Source organism: Bolinopsis microptera, chromosome 5 (assembly GCF_026151205.1).
Source record: "Bolinopsis microptera isolate Bmic1 chromosome 5, MBARI_Bmic_1.0, whole genome shotgun sequence".
NCBI classification, from domain to species: Eukaryota; Metazoa; Ctenophora; class Tentaculata; order Lobata; family Bolinopsidae; genus Bolinopsis; species Bolinopsis microptera.
This window is the reverse complement of record NC_087076.1, coordinates 22,893,790-22,915,696: the sequence shown is the minus strand read 5'-3', so window position 1 is coordinate 22,915,696 and position 21,907 is coordinate 22,893,790. Positions and strand designations below refer to the sequence as shown.

The following is a 21,907-nucleotide window of genomic DNA, read 5'->3' as shown; positions in this document are numbered from 1 at the left end:
GTGTGGAAGAGAGAGGCGAAATAAGACGGCGTTAAAGTAGTCGCTATGTTACACCTGTCTGGTCCAACTCCTCTGGCACCACTAAGCGTTTAGTGTGGTTTGTAAAGTTGACAATGGTGGAGATGTGTTGGTTGTCGAATATGTCATTGACAGAGAGGTAGTAGTCCCGGAAATATTGACCTCTTATTTGGGCAATAGCCGGGCACTGTCCGAGAAAGTGTGAGACAGTCTCCTCTTCGTCGCCGCATTTAGGACAAGCACTTGTGTCTGATTTGCGAATGGTGTGTAGGTGTTTGTTGAGGCCACAATGTCCCGTGATGAGGTGCACTGCAGTTCTATAATTTTGTCTGTTGTTACTGAGTGTAGTGTTGAGATTTTTGATGATGTTGATGTTTTTATGTCCAAGTGTCAGTTTAGTGTGTCTGGGACCATCAGTAATCCATGATTCTTGATTAAGTTTTGTGACTTTGTCGTTGATCAGGCGTTTGATGTAAGATTGTGGAATTGGGCAATTCAAAGTGGATTCACTGGTTGTACCATTTTTGGCCAGCTCGTCTGCTTTTTCATTACCCCACAATCCAATGTGTGCAGCTATCCATCTGATCTCTAAGGTGTTAGTGGATCCGAGTGTATTGAGGGTGTCGTAACAGTCTCTAGTAGTCCTACTCCTCGTTGAAGGTGAGGATATGGCTTGAATAGAGGAGAGACTGTCTGACCATATGATGATGTGTGTGTTTGTATAAGTTGATAGATATTTACAAGCTTCGATGATGGCAGTGAGTTCTGTTTGATAAACGGTGCAATAATCGGGAAGCTTGAATGATCTTTCATCTAGTGTAGTGTTGTTGTTGTCTGTGGTGATAATATAACCAGCCCCGCTACCTGAGTCTGTGCGTGACCCGTCTGTGTAGCAGGTGATGGTTTCACTGGGGATGTTGTCGATGGTGTTTTGGAGTGAGCCTCTATAACCAATGTTGTCAGCTCCAGGAGTGGTGACCGTGAAGCGTCGTTCAAGCATCATGGTTGGTATAGATAGGTCTCTCTCTGCTTTGGGTGGTATGTTGAGATCTACCATGAATTGTTTGTTGATAGTGGTGTGAGTTGTGATGGTACCTTTTCTGGGGGCGATAGTTTCGAGGGTTAGGCTTCCATAAGCTTGAAGCCTGGCTGTGCCCTTTGCTGCTTCACCTCTCAGGAAAAGTATGATATCTGGAGTGTTAGTGAGGTGGTTCAGTGCGATGAAGGGAGTACTAGGCATGGCACCAGACATCATTCTCAATGCCAATGCCTGAACTCGTTTGAACTTCCTCGCGTTGGTGTCTGTTTGGGTTGCTCTAATCCATATACTACAGCAGTATGATAGAATAGGTCTGATGACAGCGGTGTACATCCATTTGCATGTTTTAGGGCTCATACCCCAAGTGGGGCCGACAGCTCTTCTACATTGCATAAGGGATGCCGTAGCTTTTTTGGTGGTATTGGTGATATGTTCATTGAAATTGAGCTTGCTGTCGAGGGTCACTCCTAGGAATTTGGCAGATTTGGATAGACCTATGGTGGTGTTACCCACCACCACAGGTCTTAGTGTCCATTTCTTATTCCAGGTAAACATGACTATTTGTGTTTTGAGTGCGCTTATGGATAGATCTTTGGTTTGGCACCATTTTTCTATTGTGTTGATGGTTTTGCGTGTTCTGTTCCAGATGATGTCTAAATCATTCCCCTCCGCTAGAGAGAGCAGATCGTCTGCAAAAGCTTGCAGATAACCTGGTATGTCTCTTGCGGTGTAGGCCAGGAGATCATCGACTACCAGGTTCCAGAGGAAAGGGGAAAGGATGCCACCTTGAGGGCACCCTCTCCGGATCCGAACCCTTGTCGACTTATCCTTATGATTTAATGTGATGAATCTGTTAGTTACCATGTTGATAATCCATTGTGCTGTGGCCAGCTTCATGTTAAAGATGCTCAGCAAGAAAAAGACAGCTGGGAGGAAAACAATTATGATGAATATTACAACATACAAGTTATGTATAGTAAGTGATAGTTAATGATATTGATCTAGTTGTTTGATAGAAGACAAGATAAGTTTTGTTCTAGAAAACTAGAAGTGTACTTGTTTACCAAGTTGAGGATCCTCCTGTAACAAAGAGGACTGTATACCAGCTGCAGAATGAATATTCTGTTCCTGATCTCATGATAACTTATTTTTATAATCTTCTTGTTATGATAATGTTTGTAAGCTCTACCAGTACACCACTACATTACTCCTTCCCATCTCACTAAGATCAGATATTTAAAAACCAGCTATTTTGTAGACTTGGTAAGGGGTAAGGTGGAATTGTGTGTGATTGAGATAATTATTAATTAACTAATTATTAGCAAGGAATATATTATATTAGCATGTAATGACTCCTTGGTAAGTGGTTTATTAGTTAACATGGTCTGAGGAAGATAATCTAGAATATTGATATGAGATTTTTCTGATTTAGTAGACTGCATGTTAGCATGGGAGTAAATTTTAAATTTTTAATATGTTTTAAATTGGATTGATTTTTGTCTCTAAAAAAGTTATCTTTATTTTACTGATGATTACTTTTTTGTTTTCAAAGATTGAACGTTTTCTTATGACTTTTATTTTGAATTTCTTCTCTCTATCGACCTATTTCTCGAAAATGACCAATAATGATCAATGTGAATTATAAAATTCTATATTATTGTCGATTTGCTTAACTTTCTAAGACTTGTTTTCTTCAATCGATTATGATGATAATTTCTCAAGTTAAACTATGGAACCTTTACTTAGACAAAAGTATGACAATTGAAATTTATTTTAATCAACCCTAATCAAACTTTGAATAATGTTAATCGTAAAATAAACGATATTTAAGTTCGTCATCATCAAATTAATAAACTATCTTTAGCCAGGAATCAAGAAATATCATTATGTTACCTAAAAGATATTTTCATCAATTGTTAAAACTTATTTTTACACCAGTTTAGGAAAAGACATTTATCAGGGTGCGGTTCCTCTAAAAGACTCCTTCTTTTGTTGCTGAATTGTTGTTGCTGACCACTTCTCTGCCCACGTGTTAATCAGGACAAGATAGCATATTGACGTAAGTACCTCATTGTTAGCGTCAACTTATTGTCACCTCTAATGACTTCAGGGACTGAGTATATCGTTACCTTTGTTCTAATTGTATGAATGGAATACAGACTGTGTCCCCCAACTGTACAGGCACATTTACATTTTACAGCTGTTCACTGCTCAGTTGACCGCTTGTGTTGGTAGCAGGTACAGCATGTGGCCTTGTATGCATGAGTTTGTATCCATAGAATTGTGAAATTACGTGGAACAGAATTATATATGTAAAGACCACAAAATATTATATACGATATTGTAATTGTTACATTTAAATTGTGGCTGCTGTTCGAGCTGCCTAAACGCAAAGTCATTACCCTATAGCTCATAACAGCGTAGAGGCCTTTAGCTATGTTTCGTGCTTCGTTTAGTGGTATTTGTTGTTTAATAGTCAACAACAAAGCTTTGTTAGCAACCTTCCTTTTGTTGGTTATTAATCAAATGAGCGGTCGTGAGCGGTTATGGGTGGTTACAAATACCTAATTTCATTTTGATATGCTTGTTATATACCGTTACATTATTGTTTCGTACAAGGTATTCTCTTGTGGCTCACTTTACAAACAAGCTTAGCAGTGCTACATGGAGATGTAGCTTATATATCTGCTTATCTGTTTCTTTCCTCCAAAACTATGTAAACAGAGATTAGGGAACTGAAGGCTAATAAGTGAATATAATATAATCTCAGTTTTCTACTGAACGGATCTTACTCTTGAAGACTAATGAGCACCTCAATATAACTGTTTAACTAGTCATGCAGACAACTAACCTGTTAATAGTTATAATATTAAGATTTATAATAATATGCTCTATTCGTGTTCCCAACCGTGACTGGCTCTGTCTAGTAGCTCAGTTTAATACTTTTAACTCCTCTTCTTGTCTTATTGTTTTAATTCTATACTTTATCTGAATTTGTTAATTATGCAAATTGACCTGGTCCTGCAATGATTAGCCACATATTATGTACTTACTACTACAACTTCATTGAGGCCGCGCTGTTAAAATAACTAGAGTTTCCAAACAGTGCCACTACACACAAACACTGCCACCTACCCTGAAGTTGCCTATCAATAAGCTAACGAGCTGCTTTCTCCAATATCATTAATACAATTCCACCCAGAAGTTTGATCCTGCACGGTCAGAAAACTTTCCACCTATTAACGTTAACTGTAACTTGATCTGATCAGGTCACCCTCTCATGCCGCTAGAACAGCACCTGGTCCTGCGTAATAGGTCACCACTCTGACCATTCCTCCACACTCCCATTAGTTTTGTAGTTTCCTTGACTATAAACGTGAACGATATCTTCTCTGACGTTTTATTTGTTTGATCTTTATCTGTCTGCCGATTTATGCTATTCTAAAGAAGCAAGCTGTAATTACAGCCGGTTTTGCGGGATCGTTGGATATGCTATGTTATTAAATGGTTTATGTTGTTGATATTTTACTTATATTTGTGTTGTTGTTTACTACGCGTTTTCTAGTCCACTAATAAGTAATGAACATTAAACATTGCTGTTCTGATTTCCTTTTCGTAGGCAAAGTTTGTGGATTGGTTTTCCTGTTAATATGGGCTCGTTAAATGTTAAATGTTATCAAGAAAGTTGATTACAATGTGTTGTAACTTGTAATAAAAGAGCAGCTCTGTTTAATACATTAGGCTTTGTCTAGTCCACTGATCGATGCGCAATGAACATTGATGTTCTGATTTTCTTTTCGTAGGCAACGTTTGTGGATAGGTTTTCCTGTAATCTGTTAATATGGGCTCGTTAAATGTTATCATGCAAGTTGTTTACGATGTGTTGTAACTTGTAATAAAAGAGCAGCTCTGTTTACTAAGTTACTACATTAGGCTTTGTCTAGTCCACTGACCAATGAGCAATGAACATTGATGTTCTGATTTCCTTATAGAGGAGGATCGCTTTACCGGTATATTTAGATTGAAGGCTATCCTAGTCAACAAGTTAATAATGTGGTAACTTCTCTACCTGATATTTAAGTTAACAATGTTAACCTCCTCTAGACCTAGTATACACAACGTTAACAATGTTAACCTCTATCTAGCAGGCTTTACTTTAGGTATTAATATTATACTAATTACACTAATTACAATAATTACACTAATTACACTAATTACACTAATTACACTAATTACACTAATCATACTAATTACACTAATTACACTAATTACACTAATTACACTAATTACAATAATTATACTAATCACATTAATTAAAATAATTACAATAATTACACTAATTACACTAATTACACTAATCATACTAATTACACTAATTACACTAATTACACTAATTACAATAATTACAATAATTACACTAATTACAATAATTACACTAATTACACTAATTACACTAATTACACTAATTACACTAATTACACTAATTACACTAATTACACTAATTACACTAATTATACCAATTACACTAATTACACTAATTACACTAATTACACTAATTACACCCCCTGTTAGGTATTCAAGTGAGAAGAGGGGTTCTAACGGGGTAACATATCGGGGAGAAGCGTACAACTTTAATGAAGTAGAGCGTCTGATGAACGTTGAGGATGATGCGCCCTCGGTAGCCGTATCACCGAACAAACATGAAGTGGAGAAACGTAAGTTGATTTGTAACAATGTTTCTAAGTTAGTTTGTTATTCGTTAGTAAATGTGTTATATTTAATTATACTAGTTGTAAGTTTTACACTGTTTCTAAGTTAGTTTGTGAGGCCATCACACCTTAAAATAGTTCAACTATCCGATGAGGCTGTAAAACTGTTACTTTGTCAGCAATTTATTACACCACAACAACAATCCCTTGTCGTTGTCTCGCCGCCGTCTCTATAGTTACTATCGCCGTCTCTATAGTTACTATCGCCGTCTCTATAGTTACTATCGCCGTCTCTATAGTTACTATCACCGTCTCTATAGTTACTATCGCCGTCTCTATAGTTACTATCGCTGTCCCTATAGTTACGCCACCACAGAAAGGTTCGCTGGTACGCAACCTCTCAGTGCTGTGTAAAAGCTGGGAACTTGTAACTTTATACCGATAAGTATTTAAACCTGATTACGTTATATTTAAGAGCCCCATACCTCTCACGTTACGCTTCTTTTCACTGTCCCTTTCGTAGTGTTTACCATGCTTCCTTCTCTCATTCAAATGTATATTTAAATTGAGAGAAACGTCACTCTTCAATTAATTTATACGTACCGTTTTGAAGTCGGATTCGGTTCATGAGTCGCAGTGACCTGTAAATCGTTTTCGTATATAATTATCTAATTTTTTCGTCGCAACTTCCGCCATTCGTGCCGAGTTCATGTTTTCCCCTTGCAGTATGTTTAGATATGACGAACATTTATTAAATGCTGGTTAACAGTTGAACAAGTGACAAGGCTATTTAGTAGAGGAAGGAATCGTCATTATTGTAAACGTTACTCGTTCAACTGTTGAGACTTAAGAGTCTAAGACTGAAGCTACTTAACGATACACTAATGCGGTGATTGGGTGTACCCCGTAGAGTCCGGACCCGTGTACCCCATATTCTAGCACCTAATCGTCCGGGCGGTCATTTACTCTGGGCCACCCTGTATATTCTGATCTCGATCAGAATGTGGCAAATTTACTTCCTTAACAATAACAACATCAACAACAACAAAGATATAATGAATATTCATCACCTTAATAACACCAGAATGTGTGTGTGTGTGTGTGTCTGTCTGTCTGTCTGTCCGTGTGTAATTTCCGGTCGGTTATACAAAAAAAACGGTAAGAGTTACGGGACTGATTTTTTCGGTATAGTGTCGACAAAACTCTGATGAAGCCCATAGGAATTTTTTTTTTAAATCGGCCGATGGTAAGTGGTTTAATTGATGGTTTTGTACCACAAATGTTACATAAAATTGCGTGAGCAGAACGGCAAGAGTTACGGGGCTTGCTCTCTCTCTCTAATTACTGTGTAATATGTTATAGCTGCATTTAAGTAGCGTCATAATTGGATTATCCCGGAAGATTCGCTGTAATGTTATACCTTAAGCTTATTAGGGGAGGGGGGACTGTTAGTGTTTGGGGTCTGTTTGGACTGCAGAGAGAGAGAGAGAGAGAGAGTTCATACGACAATGTTATGCGTGTTTTCAAATATAATATGCGGGTGTGGTGCGGAGTTAACAAGGGTTAATTTCTATAACGATTTAAATAAAAATAGAAAGCGGTTCAAGACGGGAGTGATGAGGTGTAATACTCGGTGTTCAGACCTTATGATCATGGAGTGTGGTGCCTCATGGCTAATAATGACTTAATTATCCACAAGAAATAACTGATTATGAGATTATTGTTTAAGAAACTATTGGGTCACCTAATGCGGGTTTTGACTCAGCGGGTAATTACTCCTACCCTTTTTAACTGCGGCAGTGAAATCCCGGCCGTAGGCCGGGTTACACTAGTCATATTATAAACCCCTCCGGGTTAGAATAAGATTCTGATAATCCCGGCTCCCGCTAGATAGATTCTGATAATCCCGGCTCCCGCTGTTAGTTTTTTCCCGCTGAATAAATAACCCCGGCACAGCTTCTATAATCCCGCCCCGCTAATTTGGCTCTACAAGATTTGTTTTGTTTTGATATTCCATGAGAATTTCAACCGCGCACTGTCACGTGTTTTGATGACGTGTATCACGTGACTAACTACGTAAGAACTATAAATACACTTGATCTACGTATCGGTCTTACTGCAGGCGCTGGCAAAACTCCAGCACACTGCGTACATTACTTAAACTCTTACATTACTTGGACCAGTTCCAGAACTTGTCTCGACGGTTACATTTGTCCGGTTAATTTTGTCGTAGCAATTGCCCTGTTTAATATAAGCCATGTATTATAGTCGTCTACTTTGATGAACTTCATAACACGATATCATTATTAGCTCCACCTTTTATCGCTTGCCAGGCTTAACTCGACGCCCCTTATCGATATTCATTCAACGTTCTGACTGAGGAATAATGTTTAGATATAACGCCAATTTCAAATGTCATAGTACCTTAGTTGTATTTATTTGGTAGTATAATATACTCCCCAATTCCATTTCATATTTTCCATACTGATCTCATATAGCTAGAATTATGAAATTTGTTGGTCCTAGCACTAACCCGGAGGGGTTTATAACACATAACACCGGCACGCTTAAGTTATATTAAAATAATAATCCCTCGTGCTTCGCACTCGAAATTATTATAAATTTTTCCCGCGCGTGGCGGGAAAAATTGAAATATAATCCCTGCGCATGCGGGGTTATGTGTGTTATATCCCATGCAGCCAGTAAGCCAGCCTTCAACTTTATGTTTAGATAATATATCATAATATCATAATATACCTAATAATATAATATAGTAATATCATTATATATCATAATATCATGTAATTACAGGCATGTATTGGCACACTTGCTATTCTGTCACATACATCCACTTTTCACATGAGTACAACAACGAGCCGTCCTTTTGTTATCTTTTCTGTAATGTTTACCTTGTGCCGTTCACTCAAACCTGCTAACTGGTTATGTATACAAACCGCCTGCCTTATCATTTCATGTTAACTCTATAGTGCGTGATCAGCTGTTCTGTGCGTTATACTCAATGTATTATATACACTGTACAGTACATTATGTACACTGTACAGTACATGCTTGTTTCCCATTATCAGTGCAGTACATGCTTGTTTTCCATTATCAGCTTGCAGAATGTTAGAATAGACAGCACTGTTAAATTGATCGCTACTGCTCTGCAATTGCTTGATCAGAATTCATAGTGGTCGAGCTTTTATTTTGATATCCGTAGAATTAGGGTAAACTGCGATCAATAAACTGTAGTTTCATTTTGTTGCAGTATTTCTTATAGCAGTATTTCTTGTTGCTTCTGTTGGCAGCAAACAGTTGTTGCAACATTTCACAATAGGCTATAACTATACAGTATACAGACATACAAAGAGGGGGGGGGGGGGGGGGTACAAAGAATGGTGCCAACTTTAACAAACAAGAACAACACTTCTCTCTCTACACTATGCTCGTTGACAAAGCTCTAAAAAGGCAGCGGTGAACAAGGGACCACGAATAAATAGTAGAATCTGTATTCTTCAAAGGTTGCATTTTGTACACGTGAAAGCGTTCCCTACTGTTAGCTTAATATAGAGTGAGTTAACCTCTTTAAGTCGGTGTTTATTTTTGGAAACATTTTGTGTGATATAAGGGCATTCCACAGTTTTGGGCCTAAAGATGTAATAACCCTAATAAAAATTCATCATTTTCTATGCGGTCAGTAAAAGAATAAACTATTGTTTAACTTAATGTTTAGATACAGGGTGTTTCAAGACTCGTGTCCAAATTTCGAAAGGCCCTTAAAATCCAACAAATAGGTCAAACAGTTCGATTTTTGTTTTAAATTATAGATAAATTATTACATTTCAAAATATATATCAAAATTAACCCAAATATTTCATCAACTTTCCGAACCAAGCCCCCTTCCGGCAATCATATTTCTATTGCACGTTTTACCATGTCAAGTTTTAACTTTTTAGCCTCCCTTCTGATGCTGTTTTTCGGCTGTTCTACTTTTTTTGGGACTTGAACTGAATAAACACGATCTATAAGATAACCCCAAAAAATTTCAAAAGATTGCAAAATTATGAAAAAATGGCTTTTGACACAATTTTGCAAGAAATAACTAAAATGTTAGACCTAACAAGCATTCCCAAACCGATTTCATTTAATTTGCTCCTTCATAAAGTAGAAAAATTTTAATTTAAAATTTGGACACGAGTCTTGAAACACCCTGTATATTATCATATTAAGTAATTTCGTCATGAAAACTTACTATTAGTAAACCCTCTCTCAGTCTTTATGGCGTTTATTTTTGGCAACATTTTGTGAGACGTAACGCGATTTTATCAGATTTAAAAAAAAACTTTTCAAACTTTACAGACTACAGCAATAAATGAATATAAAATAGAATCGTTCAAAATGTTGCCCCACTCTGTGAAATAAGTTGAGCACCTAAACACGATAAACACATAGTACTTGGACCCAATACATCAAATTAATCTAAATCCAAAAGTTTATGAAAAACTATTTAAGAGCAAACAAATCAATAGTGAATAACTGTGGATAATGGTAATATAGATAAAATTGGTATTTCAATACGTCAAATCTTAGATACATTAGATGCAAGTCTACATACAAAAGAAGAGATCCATCAAGATTCAAGCTCTTGTTGCCATATAAGGAGCTGTCTTTAACAAGCTATTTAATCAGCTAAACTGAAGTCTCAGTTCACAGTTACTTGATATATATACAGCTTACTGAGTTATCAAACCTGGAGCAGGCTATTGAAGAAGTGCGAAATCGTTAGTTCCAGTCAATTGTTGGATTGAAGGAGACTTTGTGCTTTGTTTTGTTTTAATTTGATTGCCAAGAAAGGGGTGGTGTGCCTAGTGAGAAGGTTATTAATTGATTTCCCAGAATAAATTTATTGTTTGTTAGATAACTTTGATTTTGGTTGGAAAGTCGACTCAACACGTCATAGGTATTACATTATTATATTATAGGTATTATATCCTTGAAATGGCTTTAATTTGTAAAGAAAGATCATATTGGACCCACACGACGATTCACCATGTCCATATTAGATTATTAAATATGTACATTAAATATTATAAAACTTGTCTGTGCATGATGATTATAGATAATATGCTACCGGTCCCGTCCAAATATAGTCGACTTTTCGAAACTGAGTTTTCATTTTTCGACTGACATATTATTATTATGCAGTCGAAAATACAATATAAAAGGGTCAAACAGTATATATATACATTCAATTAAATGAAGTGATGCAATTGGCAGAGCACAATCAAATTTTAAGTGTTGCAATTGGCAGAGCACAATTCATTGCTACCAATAATTTTTTCAAAAACATTTTAACAAAACACATGATCTACTCCATTATAGGGGCAGGGATGAGGTTGTATGAAACTTCTGATAGCTGAATCTCACGTTTGGTGTCCACCTTCTTTCCTCGGTACCCTCGTAGAGCAATAAGAGTTGTTCTCAACATTGCAAATCTTATCCTAGTTCTCGCGTGTCTTACTACATCGCAGTACCTTTCCTTCCTTTTTCTTGCAATGAGGTCTGCTACTCTGTTGACGAACTGCTTACACTCTTTAGACATTCCTCCAGATGTGAGGAATACAGCCGGGGTGAAGGTAGCCTTCTCCACATTCAACACTCTCTCCAAGTACTCGTCCTTCTTCTCCTTCTCGTTCTCTTCGTATACTTCTTGAAGAGTTTTTGTCCTGTTTGATAAGCAATTGGGGTGTGAAACCCTTAAATGTCAAGAAAGGTCTTATCAAATGGAGTCCAAACTCCTCTAGCAGATACATCAAGCCGAGCTTGGTCACCTGTTATAGTGTAATAAATCTCAGAAACCAGGATATAATGTTAAAAAGGGTGATAGGTACTCTGGAGGTGTGCTAATCATTTCGACAGAACCGTTAGCATTCCTGTGAGCTTAGAACTCTTTTTCCGAGGTTCAACTTTCAAGTCATATTCAAATTTCCGTTAATTTTGTTACTAAACCATTAGCTGGTTACTAGGTTACTAACTAGTTACTAGGTTACTAGGTTACTAACTAGTAACCTCCGTTCTTTGATGTCAACTTCGCGGGTATCTCCAGAAAGTACGTTATGTTTTACCGTATTCAAATCTTTAAATTGTTTTCAATTACGAAGTTATCACTGTATGAAACAACTTGATTTCTTCGCTATAAAGTGCTGATAAAATCATAACTCTCTCGTACTTTCGCATATTCTCATATATTCTCATATATTCCCACATATTAATTGTGGGTGGCGTCGTCTGCTTACAGTGCTCAATCGGCAAGCCGAGAGCTAGATGTTTGTATCATGACTCAACCGGTTGTTTCATTTTGTTCCCACATATTATATTATCATCTCTGTACGTACCAATCTTCCCAGCCCTGTTATGTAAAAGCATGTCCAGTGCTAATGGGGCCAACCAGCACCAGGACAACGAGTATGAGACTGTCAACGGTGAGTCTACTGTCACGTGGTAACTGTGATGTCACGTGGTATCTGTGATGTCACGTGGTATCTGTGATGTCACGTGGTAACTGTGATGTCACGTGGTATCTGTGATGTCACGTGGTATCTGTGATGTCACGTGGTATCTGTGATGTCACGTGGTATCTGTGATGTCACGTGGTATCTGTGATGTCACGTGGTATCTGTGATGTCACGTGGTATCTGTGATGTCACGTGGTATCTGTGATGTCACGTGGTATCTGTGATGTCACGTGGTAACTGTGATGTCACGTGGTATCTGTGTTATGTGATTATATAAAGTATTAGTCGTTAAATACTGATTGGCGGTTATCTTTGTTGTAAAATTATACTGATTACTAATCAGTGATTAGTAATAATGTTGATCGGCAATAATGCTTATCAACAATTATTCTGATAAGTAATTATTCCGATTCGTGATGCATAATTAAATGTCTATTATAATGTGGATATAATTAAGTGTGTGTAATATACATATATATGTGATATATAATATGTGATTAAATGTTTTAATGTTATGAGTCATGTTTTATGAGTAATGTGTTATCTGTTCCGGGTTTGGGTGCGGTCATTAAAATGTCTTGTCTCGTTCCTTTCTTCATATCAGATCATTATTCGGACGTTTTGATTTGGCATGTAATTAATTTCATGGTCTGCGTTTTGTGGTATGGAGTGTGCTGTAAATCGTTTGTCTTTTATTATTGTTCAAATTCGGTCATAAACTGTAAAACTTCTAAATTTCTAATTATGGCAGCCGGCGATGTACGTAGAATATCTATATATAGGAATACAAGCTGTTTTGATTTAAAGGAGAAATCTTCATGCCGCTCAATACATGCCGCTCATTACATGCCGCTCATTACATGCCGCGCAGCACATGCCGCGCATTACATGCCGCACATTACATGCCGCACATTACATGCCGCACATTGCATGCCGCTCATGACATGCCGCTCAATACATGCCGCTCAATACATGCCGCTCATTACATGCTGCTCAATACATGCCGCACAATACATGCCGCTCATGACATGCCGCTCAATACATGCCGCTCAATACATGCCGCTCATTACATGCTGCTCAATACATGCCGCACATTACATGCCGCAAGACATAAATATCTTGAAGTTAATCTGCGTATAAAAACAAATAATTAGATTTTTGCTCATTTGGTATCCTCCGAGCGCACTTACAAGTTGCAGTACCTCATATTTTAGTTAAATTGTACGCAGTATTTAAGGAATATATTCGTTATCACTGCTTTGTTATGCTAGTCTAGTTTAGTGCATATAATATAATATTTATAATTATATGCTTTAATGAATGCACAAAAAGTGACTTTTTTATAATTTCATGCTGATCAATAAGGGACAGTTCCCCTCCTTGTGTACTAGTAACTGGGTTACTTAGTAACCCCTGGTTACTTAGTAACCCTGTCAAGTTGACAGTGTAAAGAGGACACCGCGGTTACAGGAATATTACTGCTGAAGATGATCTACACATGATGTATTTTGAAAGCTCCTGCTAAACAAACTTTTCGTATCTATGTTTTAAACAATCCCCCTCCACTCTCCAGGTATATTACTGCTGCAAACTACGCTGGATAGACCCATGAGGCTTGAGGCTTTTTATCCGTGTACTTCTGCAGCGTTATAACTAATAATTAGATCTCGTTTGACAGCCTTTAACCGGAAACTAGTGCACACATGGGCAGCAGCTTCATAAGTTCTAGAGAGCATTACCCTCAATTTAAAAGAAAAAAGGGCGTGCCGAATGAAACAGTTTCTGAAGTATCACAGCACATGATGAAACAGGGTATACCTTGTTGGTTTAAAATTGTATACCTTCTTGAAACATCGAAGTGCATTTTCCTGCCAGATAGATAAAACAATTGAAACTCGATAAAACTTTGAGAAAAATGAAAATTTAGGATTACCAGAAAAACAGGAGTGGTATTTGTAACATAACCGAATAAACACAATAAATCGAATATTTTTCGTAACTTGGCGAATAAAGACTTTCACAAAAATGATCAAAAATCTCACCGGATCAGAAAAAATGCTACTAGTACATTATACCTACTAAGCTAAAAATAAGCGAAAAAAGTTGAATAAGATTGTAATGGTATTACTATAAGGCTAAATATCAACGATTTTATCAGATTAATTCAAGTAAAAATAAGTAATTAAAAATAAGTAAGTAAAAATAAGTCTGTAAAAATCCCCCTGTTATTGTTCAAGTAGTTCAACAGTGAAATATGGAGCTGTTAGCTGGAGAAGTCGTCACATGTCTTCCCGTTGTGGAATAGCTTGAAGTGTCTGATGAACCGCTCCGTTACTGTTGCGCCCTCAAAATCGCCTGATAATATAATTATGATATTAAGATAGATGGACACTGGACAGTCTGATATTGTATAGAAAGTAAAGTGAATAAAAAGTAGAGAACACACCTGTCGGTAGAATGGGTATATTTCTAGCGATTCAATACCAATACCATTCACAGTACTAAATAACAGTTTATAATAAGAACATGTGATAATTAAAACTTACTCAGAATGTCCCAGGTTTGTTTCAATTCCTCAACCAGCTCAACGGAGACTGTTTTGTTAAAGAACTTGTCCCCTCGCAGCAGATCCCAGCGGCTGAACACTGTTCCGTCCCCCTGCTCACATTCGCATTCCTCTGTGCTCTTTGTTTCTTCTTCTCCATCTTCCTCCGTTGGTTCTTCCTCACTTTCCTCTGTTAGTTCCGGGGTGCAACCTACGTCGATCTCAGTAACGTTACCTGATTTCTCCTCGAGTAGCAAATCCTCCCATTTCAGGTACCTACTTCGTCCGTACTTTTCCTCTACATCAGAACATTTTCCGGCGTCTGTCATCTCCTTAACTTCAGCTGCTTCGAGTTCTTTGTCAAATACATTTACCTTAAAGAGCTCTCCACCAAAAGCATTGTCATCAGCAAACCCACCTCCATAAGAGTCGAACTCGTTCCCCAGAACAATATACCCGTCCAACCCAAGCTTCTTACCAGAGGGGGTTGTGCCTGATCCGAGAAGGATGCCATCAAAGTACACACTAGCTGCTCTAGTAGTGAGACTCCACGTGTGGCAAACGTGTCTCCATATCCCTAGTTGATCAGTTACCTTACTTCTTATGTCTACACCATAGCCCAACGTCTGGAAATATCCGTTATCTTCTGACCTGATCTCCTGGTTATTACTTGAGGTTCCGTAAGCAAACCAGGTTTTCCATTCTCCAGGCCGTATCTTCTTCACCCATCCACATACCGAGAAGGACTCATCAAGGGGTTCCATTCTTGGCTTTAACAGAACGTGGTCTCGAGCAGTTGCTCCAAACTTAAGTCCTCTGTAGCGTCTTTCTACCAGTCCAGCATGGTCCGAGGTAGAGTCCGCGGTGGTGGTGGTGGTTCCGAGTAGGAGGAGGAGAGATAAGGTGAGCAACATGGTAAACAACTGTTCGATTGTGAGCTCTCCTACAAATACTCGGGTTTATGTTCTCTGAAGATGAACCTTTCAACAACATTCCTGCTTTTAGGCTCTGTCCTCTACTCATAGCAATGTTTCATCATACCAGGCACTTTTATCTCCTAATACGGCTATAATAGTTAAAATAGTTAATAGTACTATGTTTACAGTATGCACTGAAGAGGTATCATAGGAAGTTTATTGAATGTTTAGCAGGTACCCCTTTTCATTTAACCCTCAATTAAGTTTCCTAACATTCGGCTGAGTCGACCGAAGAGATCGCATAGATCCAATGGATCCTTAGCTACTCCCTAGACTAGGTGACACTGGGATTCGAACCCTGAACCTTCAGCAACCTGGTTTGTTAGATAATCTTATCTCCTCCATGTCTCATGGTTATACGGAGTAATGTCACGTGTAATGTCACGTGTTACTGCAGTGATAAGTACCAAAATACCAGGTTGATCATGAATGAATATCATATAGATATCATGAAACGTCATGAGAAGTTCCATGTATCGTTATTACGAACGTTAAACGCTAAATATACGGTGTATTTATCTGACTAAATATACCTGCCTCGCTTCCATGAATTTTCGCCCCACATTGACCACTATTATGCGAGAATCTGAGAACTGAAAGTAATCGTTATAATTGTTGATTTAGTTGGCAGTGTTATAGCCCAACTACTGCTGCAACCCTGCATTATTGTGTAAGTTCATAGTAGTACAGTAAACTAGCACAGTTGATATGAACAAATGACACAGTACGCACCTCTAATTTGAAAATCATGCAGTAATAGTCTGTTCTTATCAGAATATTGATGACATGGCTGTTATTTTGTGAAAACTTTGTGAGTCCGTCCCGATCGCAACTTTGCTCCAAAAAGTATACTCAGCGGCGGATTAAATTAAACTTACAGAGATTTTACCCGAGCTAGAATTCAATAAATGAAAACTTCAAAAGATACACTAAAATCTAACTTTGTTAAGTTATACTCGCCAATAAGATGGTTACCTAAGCTATAAGCATCACTCTCACTATTAATTAAACTTAGTCACGTGATAGTCCAATCCCTATTTGAACACATCTTAAAGGTGATAGGATATATTATACCTTGGCACGATGCCAAGTTGGCATCTTACATATCATAACTGGATACTGGCTCCCAACTTCATCCCTCCCACCACGGCCACCAGTACACATCCAGTATTGTTTGGGACCGTATCAGAAGAGAAGCTGTGCTTGATAATAACAACTGTATAACACAACCTCTATAGTATCTATATACTAGGCAGTATCTATATACTAGGCAGTAAGTAGTTCCTTCGTATAGACCCTCTGTAATTGCCCTGTACTAACACAACCTCTATACTCTATAGTATCTAGGCAGTAAGTAGTTCCTTCGTATAGACCCTCTGTTATTGCCCTGTACTAACACAACCTCTATACTCTATAGTATCTAGGCAGTAAGTAGTTCCTTCGTATAGACCCTCTGTAATCGCCCTGTACTAACACAACCTCTATACTCTATAGTATCTAGGCAGTAAGTAGTTCCTTCGTATAGACCCTCTGTAATCGCCCTGTACTAACACAACCTCTATACTCTATAGTATCTAGGCAGTAAGTAGTTCCTTCGTATAGACCCTCGGTTATTGCCCTGTACTAACACAACCTCTATACTCTATAGTATCTAGGCAGTAAGTAGTTCCTTCGTATAGACCCTCTGTTATTGCCCTGTACTAGGATCCAGTCTGGGTATTATATAGTTCAATTTGTAGAGATAACCACAGTTACAGACATTAAATATACTAAGATAGATAAAGGGAATTAATAACGAAGTGTTGCACAATAAGATAAGGGTTAGTTCCGAGATCTGAATGTTGTAATGAGAGATTGACTGCGCGCAGAGTTTGTAAAGAGCTGTCTGCAATTTCAAAATATTTTAATCGTAATCGTTTAACAATTTAGTCATTTAGTGCAACTAAATATATATATAACTATAATATATTATATAGGACCCGTTTAACTGGACATGGTTACTTTCAAAGAGTTTTACAAATTGAATGCCTGGGTACAATTTTGGGATTCTTATGTTAGAAATGTTGAATTCTCGTTAATAATTGAAGCACCCACGCGATGAAATCTCCCTGAAAGGAGAGATTATTTGTATTGTTACAGTAACTACTGGGTTGCTATAGTAACCCTGGGTTACTATAGCAATACAAGTCGAGATTGTTTGTATTGTTACGGCGAAGAAGAAGAAAACATGGCTGAAAACCTGGAGGGTTTTGAGGCAGAATTGGAAGAATGGGAAGAAACTTCGATCCAAAAACGTAGGTAACATAAACAACGCGGGAAAAGATTCGATATAGCACTTTCCACATTAACAGGGAATATCGCACCAGCAAAGCTTATTTTAGGGAAGATAAAGATACAAATAATTTTAGTGTCAATGATTTATAACTTGCTTTTTATGTGTTGAATGTGTGTTGTTTAATGTTTACGTCCCCTATTCGTTGCTATGATCGTGCTATGATTCAGTAATCTAACTTATTTTAAATAACATTATAGAGGCCTCTAGTATTAAACTTAGTAATTCAAACTAGGTGTAAAGGTAGCAAACTTTATGTTTATAAATACCAACATTAATTGTGTGACAATTGGAATGCGCACTTTTGGGTTGTCTGTATATTAAATTATGCTATTCTGTATTATTAATTTGCGGCAGCCAGTAGACTGCCTGCTGTCTAGTACACTGTTAAATTGTAACACAATATTTTACACTATCTAATTTAAATGTTGTGTGAGTTAAATAAAACAGTTTTCACGTTTTCACGGCCAATTTCAGATTATAGGATAATTTTATTACTACGTATTGCACAAAATTATTTTTCTTTAAAATCTTCAATCTGCGAGCCAATCATATATAATATAAAAATATAAATTTCGTGGTGATCTCGATCACTCAGGAGCTCAGGTTGGCTTCCATTATTATGTAGATTTCACTGCAACATTTCAGTTTATTATATCGTACCATTATACAACATTTCAATTGTTGATCCCCGGTAATGACTTTCTCCAATAAATGCAAATTTGTTTCAGTTTAAAGCCGGATTTGTTTCTAGCTTATCTCTTACCATGACCCTTTTATAAATTAAAATATACATAATATAAAATATTAATGATTAGCTGTTGCTCGGTTTTCCAAAGAGTGCTCAACTGCAATCAAGCAGGAGCATTATTTCAAATAATATGATATGTATGTAGAAAACAATACCAATCCTCAGTGCCAAATAAGAATAATGAATTCTAGAGATATGATATGTTGCTCCTTTATCGTTTGCCCGCCAATGAGTGTTTCTCTTTGTTTTAATATATAATACAGATGCAGTTGCACCTTAGCACAGCAGTTTACTGAGTCCTTATTCTCTTAAAATGTTTCAAAAGTGGGCCGAATAACGGTCAGTGTTTGTTTAACGTTGGCATATCATATTTTATTAGCATATGTTGCATAATATGCATAATGTTCAGTCATTATAATCATGTTGACATAGAAATAAAGGCCTGTTGTAGCCTTTATTTTACTTTATTCACATGCTAAATTGTACGTTTATACACAAGAAGAATTTAAATTGTATTATGTCCTTTCTCAGAAAGCGGACTAGAATAGCATCTCAATAAAAATTACAGTTACTACACGTAATTTAGAGTAATTTAGGGCACATGCCCTAAAAATAGAACTGATGTAAGAATAGTAAGAATAGGTTTCAAGCCAGTACACTGGTATGTGTCCCGCTAGATATATGTGATAAGTTTGAAAGAGAAACAATAACTCACAAGCGGTGCCAAGACCTGCAGCATTCCAAGAGGTATGCAAGTTGCAAAACACGTGCAAGTTGCAAAACACGTACAAGTCGCAAAACACGTACAAGTTGCAAAACACGTGCAAAACACGTGCAAGTTGCAAAACACGTGCAAGTTGCAAAACACGTGCAAAACACGTGCAAGTTGCAAAACATATGCTCGGGAAATGTAGGGCGTGGAATGTTGACCGTTGATTACATAGAACGTACTACTACTCACGCAGTAAAGATACATACTCGCACATTTTTACGTCAAATGTCACAGTGAAGATGTAAAGAAGTAAAGATGTTTACATTCAAATATTAAACGTTAATTGTAATACTAAATGTAAACCCTTATTTCCCTTAGATTAATAAATTCAAAAAATGGAAGCTTGTATACCTACCCTGCCATGCAGTTCAGTATGCACTTAGATTACTGTGCAGGATTCATTTACATGTACACTAAATGTTGTAACTACAATGTTGGGGTTAATGTCAGATACATGTCTATATAGTTATGATAGCAACTCCAATTATTGACAGCCGTTATTTCAGCGATGACCACCTTGGAGAGATGGTGGGATCAGATAAAGATAAAGTTAGGGATAAAAAAAGGCGAGATAGACCAGGGTTTGAGAGTGTTAAGAAGTAACGACCCTGCTTACAACCAGGAACAAAACTTCCCGGTATGTAAATCTTAAATTAGAGGAGTAGCACTGTGTGACTGTGGGCGCAGGCACGGGCACGGAAGGGGGGGGGGGGGGGGGGCTGGTCTCTTAATTCTGAAATTAGAGGAATAGCATGGTGGGCGCGGGCGCAGGGGGGGGGGCTGGTCTCTTACTTCTGAAATTAGAGGAATAGGATGGTGGGCGCGGGCGCAGGGGGGGGGGCTGGTTTCTTTCTTCTGAAATTAGAGGAATAGCATGGTGGGCACGGAAGGGGGGGGGGGGCTGGTCTTACTTCTGAAATTAGAGGAGTAGCATGGTGGGCGCGGACGCAGGGGGGGGGGGGGGGGGGGGGCTGGTCTCTTTTACTTCTGAAATTAGAGGAATAGAATGGTGGGCGGGGGCTGGTCTCTTTTACTTCTGAAATTAGAGGAGTAGAATGGTGGGGGGGGCCGGGGGGGGGGGCTGGTCTCTCACATAACTCCCCTTCCTTCAGAAGTAAGAGAGTAATGTGGCCTGGTCTCTTACTTCTCAAATAGTTTTTTGAGTCATTATACTAAAAACTTTAGAAGACTTAGTGGATCTATCTAGTACCCAATATATTTGATAAAATGACTATTTTAACTGATTTACAGTTTACAAGCAACAAATTGGCGCATATTTAACTAACAAACACCGTTACCAGGACAACTTCATCAGCACAACAAAATACAAAGCGTACTCCTTTCTGATAGTGAATCTGTGTGAACAATTCAGCAGATTAGCTAACGCTTACTTTCTCCTTATCCTTATTTTACAGGTAAATAATTACTTTTATTTAGTTTGTTACATTAATTACCTTATTACTAAGTTACAATAATTTTATTTATTACTTTTATTTAGTTAGTTACGTCCATTATTTAATTACTTAATTACATTAATTGCGTTTTACTTTATTTAGTAAGCTATATTTATCACTATGGTACAAGTTTATAGTGTGCTGTGTGGCCGAGGGAAAATGCACCAACAATTTGAAGTACATTAATTAATTCACTATTGAATCCACTCTTGCTATAGTGACCTCAATTCTACTCCCCGTGTTCCAATTTCAACTTGTAATAACCTCACTGTACCTCCCTCACTGTGGTAATCAGGTTGTACTAACCTCACTTACCCTCAGTTAATATCCTGAAACAGGTTGTACTAACCTCACTTACCCTCAGTTAATACCCTGGATCGCCGCTCTTGACTGGTGGATCACCTTACTTCCCCTATTATTTGTATTATCAGTAACTGGCTTTAAAGATGCTTACGATGACATTGTGAGTTACTAACAATAAAGTTACTTACAATATTTGCCGGGAGTTGATATTTGTTTCCTAATTTCCTAACACTGAATGGTTATTAAATATTAATTTACATATTATTAAATAAGCCTGTCATACGTGTGTTAACCAGACCGTGTGGTCTCTTTATAATGTGAATCTAACGGAAAATTGAGACATTCTCCAAAAATAGTTAGATCGTTCCACACTTAAAGCTTGTCACAGGTCACTAGCTATATATCGCCAAACTTCAAAGCTTGTCATATTGTAGTGACGTTAAACCTGTTATATTTCTGAACAACCCACAACCTACAACCTACAACCGTTCA

At 37.6% G+C, this 21,907-nt stretch overlaps 3 protein-coding genes across 4 annotated transcripts in view; 1 reads left to right on the top strand and 2 right to left on the bottom strand.

Annotated features, from left to right (window-relative positions):
- The window catches only part of LOC134814791 (protein arginine N-methyltransferase 1-like), an 87,586-nt gene that overhangs the window by 17,510 nt on the left and 48,169 nt on the right, over positions 1-21,907 (bottom strand). The window lies entirely within an intron of this gene.
- LOC134814787 (probable phospholipid-transporting ATPase IM) overlaps positions 2,994-21,907 on the top strand; it is a 64,415-nt gene continuing 45,501 nt past the window's right edge. The window contains exons 1-5 of one of the 2 annotated variants that reach the window (XM_063823057.1): positions 2,994-3,116; positions 5,630-5,772; positions 20,165-20,295; positions 20,960-21,073; positions 21,477-21,575. In XM_063823057.1, the coding sequence (XP_063679127.1) occupies positions 5,709-5,772; positions 20,165-20,295; positions 20,960-21,073; positions 21,477-21,575 (408 nt within the window). In that variant the 5' untranslated portion in view covers positions 2,994-3,116; positions 5,630-5,708. Of the gene's footprint in view, positions 3,117-5,629; positions 5,773-12,177; positions 12,249-20,164; positions 20,296-20,959; positions 21,074-21,476; positions 21,576-21,907 lie in introns of those variants that run through there. The other variant, XM_063823058.1, reaches the window with a different exon arrangement.
- LOC134815670 (C-reactive protein 1.4-like) lies at positions 14,214-15,744 on the bottom strand. Its single transcript, XM_063824230.1, has 2 exons — positions 14,828-15,744; positions 14,214-14,636 (listed from the first exon to the last, which is right to left on the bottom strand). The coding sequence occupies exons 1-2, from the start codon at positions 15,738-15,740 to the stop codon at positions 14,545-14,547; spliced, it is 1,005 nt and encodes a 334-aa protein (XP_063680300.1). The 5' UTR covers positions 15,741-15,744; the 3' UTR covers positions 14,214-14,544.

Coding starts and splice junctions, on each gene's coding strand:
- LOC134815670 (XM_063824230.1), bottom strand. CDS start 15,740: ATGTTGCTCACCTTATCTCTCCTCCTCCTACTCGGAACCACCACCACC. Junction 14,637..14,827: donor ACAAACCTGGGACATTCTGA/GTAAGTTTTAAT, acceptor TTATATTATCAG/GCGATTTTGAGGGCGCAACA.